Source organism: Chiroxiphia lanceolata, chromosome 1 (genome assembly GCF_009829145.1).
Source record: "Chiroxiphia lanceolata isolate bChiLan1 chromosome 1, bChiLan1.pri, whole genome shotgun sequence".
Classification (NCBI taxonomy): domain Eukaryota; kingdom Metazoa; phylum Chordata; class Aves; order Passeriformes; family Pipridae; genus Chiroxiphia; species Chiroxiphia lanceolata.
In genome coordinates, this window is record NC_045637.1 from 11,827,198 (window position 1) to 11,837,711 (window position 10,514).

The window sequence follows — 10,514 nt, forward strand, 5'->3', positions numbered from 1 at the left end:
AGGCAAAAGAGCTTCTAAAGTTCAGAGGCAGAGAGCTGTAACTTCTCTCCCCATTGCTTATCAGATAGGATACCCCGTTTCATGTAGCTCTGGGGACATCTCAAGCCCTTTCTAGCCCACAAGAGGCAGGAGCCTGTCCCAACTCAGCTTCCTGGGGATTCAGCCCCAGGGTGAGCTGGGAGAGTCAAGGCTAAGGCACAATGGAACACATACAAGGACCATAAAGGAATTGATCCTCTCTGAGGCCAAACCCCATTTTTCCAGATTAAACCAAACATACTAAAGCTGTGTTCCCCTTGAGACATCACCAGAAATGGGGACAAACATTATGAAACCAAGTTTATTAAAACTTTCTACAAGTCAGACTTTATCATCCAGGTTTCCACAGACATATACATATGTACAAGTTGGACATAGTGTTTTTAGCTTTTCTGGCAGAATTTTCTACCAATATATACAAATGTACTGTTTTTCATAGAAGGGTTAAACTGTATCACAGATACAAATGTCAAGCAATCATGAGAGGTTTAGTGCAACGGCGAGCTGGAGCGCTCTGCTCTTAATGCTCATGATTCTGTCAAGTTAGTATTGCCAACAATAATTCACATTAAATTGCTCTTCAACACCTCTTATTAGGACAAACAAAGTACAACAAAACAAGAAAACAAAACCCCAAACAGTAAGGTATGTACAAAGTACACAGTCCATGAGGTATACATGGTATTCTTGCAACGGGTGGTGGGACTGCAGCCAGGGTTAACCCTTAAAATGACTTCACAAGAACTGTGGGGTGTTGGGAACATGCATCACCCACCTTGCGGCCATTTCAGAAGTCGCACTCTTGCCTTAGGTGAATGGACATCTCTTTGCATAAGCACTGGACACAAATGTGAAATGAAGCAGAAATTTTAGGCAGGACTAAGCTTTACTTACCCCCAACCCAGGAAGCTAATGATTTAGATATATTCATTATCCACGCACATTGGAAAGACTATGAATAATCATGCAGGGGGAAAAGAAAAAAAAAGAAGGGCTGGAGGCAAACAGCATACCCGAATAATTAACTAAGGGCGTAAGGAGATTTTACTCTTAAGACTAACTTTTTGGGGGGTGGAGGGAAGAGGAGAGGTGATGTGGTGTTTTTAAGAGTTGAGTTGTTTGGAAAACATGGCCATGTTTACAGGTACTGTACAAGACACCCCTTATCCTTTTCCAGGGGAAGGCGCCCCAGCTGATAGTGTTGCAGTTTGGTAAACAGATATGTTTTGGCACTCGGAGCTAATGAGACCTGCTACTTGACAAGCTCGCTGAGGGCATAAAGTTATATAGGCTACACCGTGGTAACATGAGGCTTAAGTCTATTTAAAATGCTTTCCTGGTCAGCAAGGGGATCCAGCTGGGAGATCCAATGCTTTCTGCTTCAGAAAGACCCACAGCAGTGATTTGTCTTACAGGTGGATCTAGGAGCTTCATGCCCCTGAAAGCAAGATCAGCTGGAGGAGTAGCAGTGAGCAGACAGCTGGCCATGGTGGGTGAAGACCTCCTTCCCTCATTAATGTGTGCTTACAGTCAGAGAGCTGCTTTGTGAGCTGGCTGGTGTGGCATGCCAAGGAGATTCCCCTTTTAACCATTTCTGTCAGATTTGCTCAGGTAGGGGCACACCTCGTGCTCCCCAGCCCCTACACATCGTGGTCAGGGCTCCACACCTCTGCAGCCACCACAGGAGAGCAGAAGGGGCTGCCTTTCCATCCCGCTGCTTGCCAGCCGTAAGATTCTGCAGCCAAGATGTGACCAGTTTTACACCGATGGAGGATGGGGGAGGCAGGCGAAGAGCCAGTTCTCACAAAGCTGCACAGGTCCTCTGGGGCCAGTGGGACGGACCGACCAGGAGAGCAAGAGGATTGAACTCTTGAGTACGCTCAGGGAGCAGAGATCTCCAGGTTAGTGTTCATTTAAACAAGGTCACTTTTCTGACCATACTGGCACTTTAAGATGCTGTTGAGTTTGCAGACGTGGAAAAACGAAACTCTACAAAGATGCCGGAGGTGGGAACCGACGAGGTTTTTGAGATTTTGGGGTTAGCAGAAGAAGGAACTAATATCATCACTGTCTCCATGGTATTCTGGAACAATCTGATCCGAAGTTCCTGTCTCCTGGTCTGTATATCCAGGCTCCAAGACTGCCTCGAACCAAGGGTGAAGCAAGATCTCTGGAGCAGTGAGTCTTTCGGAGGGCTCCCGCCGCAGGAGACTGCGGATGAGGCATCGGGCTTTGGGGGAGACATGGTCAGGAATACAGAACTGTCCACGCCGGATTTTGGAAAACAGAGTGCTAGGGTCCGAGTCATGGAAGGGATAGCGTCCCACCAGCAGGGTATAGAGCATCACTCCCAAACTCCACACATCAGCCGATTTTCCAGAGTAAGTCCCTGTCGTGTTTAGGATCTCAGGACTGACATATGCTGGGCAGCCGTGCTTGTCTGAGAGCGCATCATCTTCACCTTTGATGATGTGTGTGTCTTCCAGGCTCTCCAGACGCAGCTGAGTCCTAGGTAGGGCAGGAGAGGAAACCACAGGTGAGAAATAGCAACATGCAGTCACAGTGAGTCCCTGCCATGATCCCATTCTCCTCACACCAGCATTGAGAAAGGAGAGGAAACACTTTTTAATTTGCAGTGGAGAAGTTGCATTGACTCCTGGCCGCATGTAGTGGAAGTGCAGCTGTGTGCATCGGGTCAGCACTCAGCAACGCTTGCTTGTTTTATCTGCTGGGGATTTTAACAACACAGAGGGCTCTTGAGGAACACCAGCAAGTCACTTTCTACCTACGCAGGTTGCAGTGCCACTGCAAGGGGTTAATGTGTGACAGGACACAGTACAGCCACTATATGCAGTGCAGGCTTTGAGCAAACAGAGCCCAGCTGCTGTAAACCGCAAAGCCCAGCTCCCTTCTGCACCAGTGGGGATCGTCGGCTCTCCTGAACTTTTGATTTGTTTTTTAATTTTAATCTGTTACTTATTCTGTCTGCCTTTCTGGAGCGTACCACTGCACCCACCGTCCCCCAGGTGGACGTGGGTCCACACAAACCTCCTGGTTTGGAGGGTGAGGGGAGGTCCCATCAGCAGGGAAGCCATCGGCTGGCCCTGGAAGAGCTCTGCGCTGCCTGGCAGCCCCGCTGGGGTGTAGATGCGTTGGCTGCAGCCTGTCCTCAGCCTGACCTCGGCAAATACCCATTGGTTCTGCAAACGGAAAATATGACTCAACGAGAACCGTGGGCCCGGGATTGGCTGCGGGAGCCCTGAAACTGCACCTGTGCGAGAGCCCGCGTCGCCTGCCATTGCTTAACCCTCTTCTTGCCAAATGCGATGCACATGACACTCGCCTGTGCAACACGTTATTTCCAAATGAGAGAGACTGTGTGCAATGTAATATTTCAACAAATGTTTCATCTTCTTATGGGAGGGAAAAGTTGCAATAGTTTCCTTCAAAGGAATTGCTTTCTTTGCGTGTCAACATACGGTTGTTTCTGTTTCAGAGGGGCAGTGCTGGTTAATTTTCTTATCACCTTTGTTAAAGGGTATCCTGAAGAAGCTTTAGCCCAGTTAAAAAAACAAGCAAAAGCCCTTTTCTTTTACTTCAGTAATATCACCTATGCTTTCATGACATTAAGCACAACTCCATTACACCTTTTAGTAAGGTTTTTAGCATTCCATGGGATAAGCAACTAGTCAGAGTCAGTTTTGCTGATCAAAAATGTATTTCTGACTCTGCCATGTGTGCAAGAGCAGCAAACACTCCAGGGAAATACTGAATTATTTCCCTCATCTAAATTTAACAACAGTGATCTCCTCTATAAACCTAGGCTTTAGGCTAAGTTTTACTTAAGTGATTTTCTTTGATTCAGGATTCCCAAAGCAGTATTTAACCATGTCCCACCTTCCCTCCCGTGTGTGCCCACATCCACAGGCACAGGAGGCATCGAAAGTACAGCAGTGGAGGAGAGATAAAAACCTCAAAGGACACAGCTGCTCTTTTGTTAGCAGCTTCACCCTGATTAGCAGGGTGGTTCAACAAGGAGACCCTTTCCGAGTGCTGCAGCTTTGCAATGGTCATGGGGCAGCTCTCCCAAGGACGGACCAGAGCTTCAGCTCCTCACACCTCCTCCTGCTCCCCCAGCTGGGCTGCTTCCCCTTCCCTGCAAAACGCCTCAGCCTCCCTCCTCTCGCTCTCTGCCTTTTATTCATTTGACACTGAATGAGTGGCACACATGACATCTTCTGGCGCTAACGAGCATCCGAACTATCATCCCTTTGTCTGCCAGCGGGTTACACTGAACTTCTGCTGAATGACACGAAGCTCCCGGTGAGCTTCCTCCCTTTCATCAGTCAAGATCTAACTAAGAGTGCGTGCTGGTTAGATCCATGACCTACTACACACACGTGATGGGGACCTACTTGGATTGCTTGCAGGTGATGCCCAGCTGACAGGGCCGTTTCCACTCCCTGGGACGCTTTTTGCGTCTCTGGATGCGGCATTCCTCCCTCCCCACTCACCCCAGGGCTGGCTGCTGACAGCCGCTTACCTTTCTTCATTAGAGAAGACAAATTTCCTGAGCTTGAGGTCACCAAGTACGATGGCTGACTGGTGGCAGTGAGCTACAGCAGAGACGATCTGCTTGAACAGCCGGGCAGCCTCCTCTTCCCTCAGCCTCTTACAGCTCCTCACATAGGAGTGCATGTCCCCAAAGTCCTTTTCAAAGAACACATAGGCCTTGGTGTCCCCGAGGATGACTTCGACGACCCCAGTGATGTTTCTGTGTGACGGCAGCTGAATGTAAGGCCGGATCTTGTCCTGGTAGTGTTTGAGGGGGAACACCTGTATAGAGGAAATTAAACGCAAATTCATTCTCAAGGGCGTTGAAAGCTGCCGCTCGCGTAGCAACTCTCCCCAAACAATGACGAGGGAGCTGGAGGGGAGCCAGGGCTCGGCAGGATCGGCAGAAGCGCTGCTCTAAGCGGCTACTGAGACCCTTCCTGTTCGTTTTATATTGAGAGAGAGGGGGGGAAACTAAACCAAATCACCATCCCCACAGCCTTTCGGGGGAAGGCGCTCCGAGGTAACCCGGAGTTTCAGCTCACTTCCAGAGCGTGCAAACCCCCACCGGCGGCTGGCCGGGCGTTTCCAGCCGGGGAGCAGCGGGAGGATGTTTCGCAGGGCTGTCCCCGGGCCGGGCGCTCGGACACGGCGGGAGGACCCGCTGCCCACCCGCGCCGCTCCTGCTCACCTTGCAGCGCAGCTCCCGGCCCGAGCTGACGCTCAGCGCCCGGGACACCTGCTCCCGCTCGGCCAGCGGCAGCAGCAGGTACGAGGCGATCAGGCTGGGCCCCGCCGCCCCCCCGCCGCCGGCGGGAGAAGCGGGGGCACACGGCGACCCGGGAGCGCTCAGGCAGTCCGGGGGTCCGCAGTCGGCGAGCCGAGGGCACTTGGCGGCCGGCGCTTCCTCGGCGGGGCCGTCGTGGAGCGGCTGCAGGCGCTTGGCCGGGGCGCTGCGGCAGCGGGCGGCCGGCAGCAGGGACGCGGGGCGGCTCATCGGGGGAGCGGAGCGGGCGCGGAGCTAGAGCTGGGCGGTGCGCGCTGCGCGCATCCCTTCGCTCTCCCCGCCGAAACCTCGGGCCGTGCCCACCATCTGCTGCCGACTCCGCGCTAAAGTAGTTGGAGGCTTTTAAAAAAAAAAAAATTAAAAAAAAAAAAAGGTGATTCTCCTCCTCCTCCCGGCCCTGACGCACGGGGAAATGGGAGGAGGGAGGCTGGGACACGCCCGCTCCGCTCCGCCCGCCGCTCTCCGCGCCCCCGGCCCCGGCACAGCCGGGCGGGGCGGCGGGAGACCGGCCAAGGGACTCGACGGGGCTGGGGGCGCGGCGGCGATCCCCTTCGACCGTGAATAATTGCGGGGAGAAAGGGAGTCCACCTCCCTTTCCAGGAGCTTCTCCTCCATACATCTGAATTTCCCAGCCCCAGTTCTTGCTTTTCACTAATCACTAAATAACCATCCTTCGCCCCGAGGTTTGCATCACGAAGCTGTTGTGTGCTAACCACCGTTTGCTCATAAGCGTAGACGTAACGTGCACCATCAGAAATACTCATCTCTGGGTGTTTCCAAAGTTAAAACTATCTGCTGTCCGAAAAAGGAATAGCTTGGAGAGCTGGCAGCAGCCAGCAGCTGAAGTGACCTGTGAGGAGCAGACTGAGTCGAGCTCCACAAGGCTCAAAAGTGTGGGTTTAAAGGAATAGTAAATAGACTTGCAGCCGGGACTGGTAGTAAATGGAAGAAAAAAAAAATAAGAGAAAACCAGACAACAAATCATCCCTGGAAAAAAATGCAGACAGCTGTAGTTTTGACAAGAGTGCTCCAGAAGGAAACTCTCCAGTTTTCTGTTTACATATATGCAAATTTTCTGTAGTTCAGTGCTTAGGCTTCCCTAATATTAACACAAGGAGCCTGTGTTTTGTTACTCAGTAGGCTCAGTTCCTGTCACCTTTTGGTTTCTCCAGCCGTGGTCTGTATAAGCAGCAGAGAGGGCCCAGGACAGCAAACCCCAACCCCCCTCCCACAGGTCTGAAGCGTCTGATGCCACCCGTGCAGGTATTTGCTCAGATTCCTGACAGATAACTGCACGGCAAACCCGTGCATGCCTTCAGCTACTTCTAGTGTATTTTAAGAAACACATGAAACTCTTGTGCGGGATGAGTCATGGCATAGCAGTCCCATTAATGCATTTAAACATAAAATGCATATGCCATAAAGGGATATCCCAGGGCCTGCGTTTCCTTTTTTATTTTTTTTTCGCAGAAATACAATTTCCTTAATGCCTGCAGATTGTTTCTGAGTGATTCACCACAATTCTCAAAGCAAGCTGATTTTTTTGGTTCCTCTTATAGGTAAAACACATGCAAGTATCCATCAGGCCTTTTATTTTACTTTCCCCTTCCTGGAAGTTTAATGATTGGAATGCTGTTGCTGGGTGAGCTTAGCTGGTAGGATGCTGCATGTGTTGGGTGGTTCCTACATCTGAGATAGCACAAGGTGTATTGGAGGGCGAGGGAGTGGTGTCAGTGCTTTTGGGGACAGGGCAAGGACCTGCATAAACCTGCATTATTTGTGTATAACAGTAGCTATCTCAGACAGTGTAAGCAGGAGTGAAGAGGTCAGTGTAAAAACCAAGTGATGTACCCAGGGTAAGGACCTGGTTTTGGTCCTCACTCTCCTGAAGATCCCTCTCTCTCAGCTCCTGTGCCAGATCACTGTCCCCACTGATTAGAAGGGCCATACATTCCATTGTTGGAAGCTGCATCCTTCCTCTTCCCAGCCTCCCACCCATTTAAAGCCTCTTAGGTCCACAGCTGGTCACCTTATGGTGTCCCTATGCCATCAGGGCACAGTGGCACCAGGGTGCATTGCTTGGTTCAAGCTACTGACAGCCAAATGGGGGATGGCACCCACTAGTCCTGAAGAAGGGAAGAAAACCCCTCTCCTGGCCCCCCCAAAAAACATCTGGTGTGTGACAGGAGAGCAGAGGGGTACACACGGCATTGACCCCACAGTCCTGCCACATTCTCCTGGTGCTTGGGCAGCCTCTTCTCACAGAGATGCCACAGATTTCATGCTCTGTGTGGGTGTCCCTGCTAACTGAAGCACACAAGCTTGGCATGCAGACCCCAAAGGCCAGGAAAGCATAACACCTGGGAAGTTCATCCCAGAAGGGCTCGTGGGTGCTCTCTCTCAGCTGCCTGTACAGTCTAAACTTCAGTTATTTATATGGGGCTGAGATTAACCAAAGCTTAAATCTCTCAGGTGGTAGGGGTAGTTCTTGATGGCAGGAAAGTTTCATTGCTTCTTTAAAATGCCTGGCATGCTGTTAGGTAGTCAAAGCATTAATGCCACGAATAAACATATAGTAGCAATTATTAACCAAGTTAATAACACTCATTGCCTTATTCTCAGTCTTATATTTTGGGTATGGAACACAAGAAAAGGTCTATATCCAGACTCCACTCCATCCCCACCAAATTGATTTCAGAATGCAGAGCAGAGAAGTGATTTCCATTTTGGCTTTTCTGGTTTTTTATAATTTTGGCTGATCCCCAAAATGCAGAAGAAAAGGGATGCCAAGGATGGTGTCTGATGACCTCCCTAGCACGCTGCTTCTCAAAGGGCTGAAACTTCTCCTCCTTGCTCATCTCCTTCAGCACTTGCATGCAAGCCTTGTTTGGTTAGGAACCAGTATCGAGAACAGGAGGAACTCCAGGGAGAGGTTTGTGAAGAAGAATGTTGCAACATTTCGGTATTAGATGATTTTTTTGCAGTATGTGGGGCTATCACCCTTGCCCATAGCAGCCTCCTGTTTGTTGTAGGTCACACCATGGGCTTTTAAGAATCCAGGCCTATCTCCTGCATTAGTCTCTTCCTGAAATCAAAAGCTATTGTGGGTTTTCCTTTCATTCCCTGCACAAGCCTTCATCAGTCCACCTCCCCCTTCCCCAAAAAAGACTTTTTGGGGACTACTTGCTTAGCATATGAAATGAATATTACCACAGAAATTCCTAGCCATGCCTGTGGTGAATTTGAGCCTGAATGGCTTTACAGCCCTTCCAAATGAACCAGGGCAGAATTATGCATCTCCAATGGACGACACTGTAAAACATTGTGGAGCACAGATCAGTGCAGAATTATACTTATAGACATAATGCTGGCATAAAACATTGACTCTGTGGATGAGTCCTGCTATCCAAATGCCAAAAAAAATGAACTGCTGTGAGCCAGTGGAATATAAGGAACCATCACCCAGCCCTGGATGCTCCAACAGGGACTCCTGTGAGGCGGGCAGGGGTGGCCTTTGGGAGTACAGATCAGTAGTCTTCATGCTTGGCAAAGGACAACAGTGTGCCACAGGCACCCTCCCAATGCTATGGAAGTCTGAGGAGCTCTCAGTCAAAGGACATTGTAAAATTGTTACAAAAAGTAGATCCTGCCTTGGAAAAGGCTGGTCAAAGCAAACAGGACTGCTTGCTGTCTCCTCTCTTCCTGGAGTCCCAGCTTCTAGGCAAGGATCTGGGACTGCAGCAGAAAAAAGATCCTGTGGGATGTGTATCACAGATCCAGCATGTCCCAGGAGACAGAGTGGTCTTGTCCAGCACAAATTTGCCAGAGCTGTGGCAAGGTGAACACTGCTCTTCATATATTTTTTTCTGTTTTTTTTAAAAACAGACAAGCAGCATAGTGCATCTACAAGATGAAGACTGAAGAATCCAGAATTTCTGGTGGTCAGACATTGATGTTCCCTTTCCTGTCATGTTGTTTTATTTAAAGGGATTTTTGTTGTGCAGTATTCAAGCATCTACGGCAGTCTTGCCCTCAGCCAGTGCCTACAATCACCTGAGCAGCTGCTTTTCCTTAGATGCTCACAAAATTATCTCTGCTGCTCCACTTCTCTGACCCTTTGTCTCTATAACTAGAGCAGCCAGAGGCAATGAGAATTGTGTAACCATCTCCCCACTTCCCAAGTGCTTGGGACAGGTCTGGTAACTTTGATAATATGTCTCATGGGACACACAGAGTAAATCTCTGTTAGATTAGGACACTTATAAATAAACTGGCTGCTTGCTACAGGAAGAAATGAAAAAGTCTTTATTTTAGTTACTCGATGAGATAGACGAGACACACAAATATTTTGGCTAATATTAAACTATCAGGCAAATGATGAAAAATAAATATATTTATTTTACAAGTTATCTCATGCCATGTAATAAACTTAAACTACTGCTAGACTGAAAGCCACCAATTTAAGACCAGCAGGTCATCCATAATCTACTAGTGTGCAGAATTACCCTGCACAGACAGGGCTCAAAGCATAGTTTTGTGGTCAGGTGACAAAGAATTTAAAATTAATGTTTTTTATACGCAGGAAAGGCATTTGTGATAAACCCATAACCATCCTGAGACACTGTGGAACTTGGCAGCAGATTCACTGCAAAGATATAAAACACATGATGAGCACGTAGTGACATCAAAAGGAGTGCAGTGTAATGGTGTTCAGATGTCTCCCCTCAAGCCTACACAAAAGCTGCTCTGAGGGCTGCTGTTGCTCAGAACTCTGAATGATTCCCTTTTGATAAGCCAGTTGTTATCAAATCCAAGGAGTCTTATGAGCAGCACCTCCTGACTTTGTTCCTTTGCAAACTAAAAAGCATGAAGGCTTCTTCTGTTGCTTGAAAGACGTGTGAAGGTTCAGGTTTTAAACCTCAAATCCTGTTTTTTACTTCAGAAGTTGATTGCACAAGCGGACAGTGAATGAGTGTCTCCGTTTCCCTTGCGGTCAGAGAAGATCCTATTCATACTGAGTTTACAAGCAAACACTTCCTTTGGTAAGCTTCCCATGCAATTCAATTCATGTGTGTGCTTTTAGACTGTCTTTGGGTCTGGACTAACATCAGAACAAGCGAGTGAGGCAGGCTTT

At 49.0% G+C, this 10,514-nt stretch overlaps 1 protein-coding gene across 1 annotated transcript; it reads right to left on the reverse strand.

Annotated features, from left to right (window-relative positions):
• Positions 1–314: 314 nt before the first annotated feature.
• Positions 315–5,701, reverse strand: TRIB1 (tribbles pseudokinase 1). The gene is made up of 3 exons (XM_032707421.1): positions 5,285–5,701; positions 4,583–4,875; positions 315–2,547 (listed from the first exon to the last, which is right to left on the reverse strand). Exons 1-3 carry the CDS (start codon positions 5,588–5,590, stop codon positions 2,079–2,081), a joined length of 1,068 nt encoding a protein of 355 aa, XP_032563312.1. The 5' UTR covers positions 5,591–5,701; the 3' UTR covers positions 315–2,078.
• Between the last annotated feature and the right edge of the window lie 4,813 nt (positions 5,702–10,514).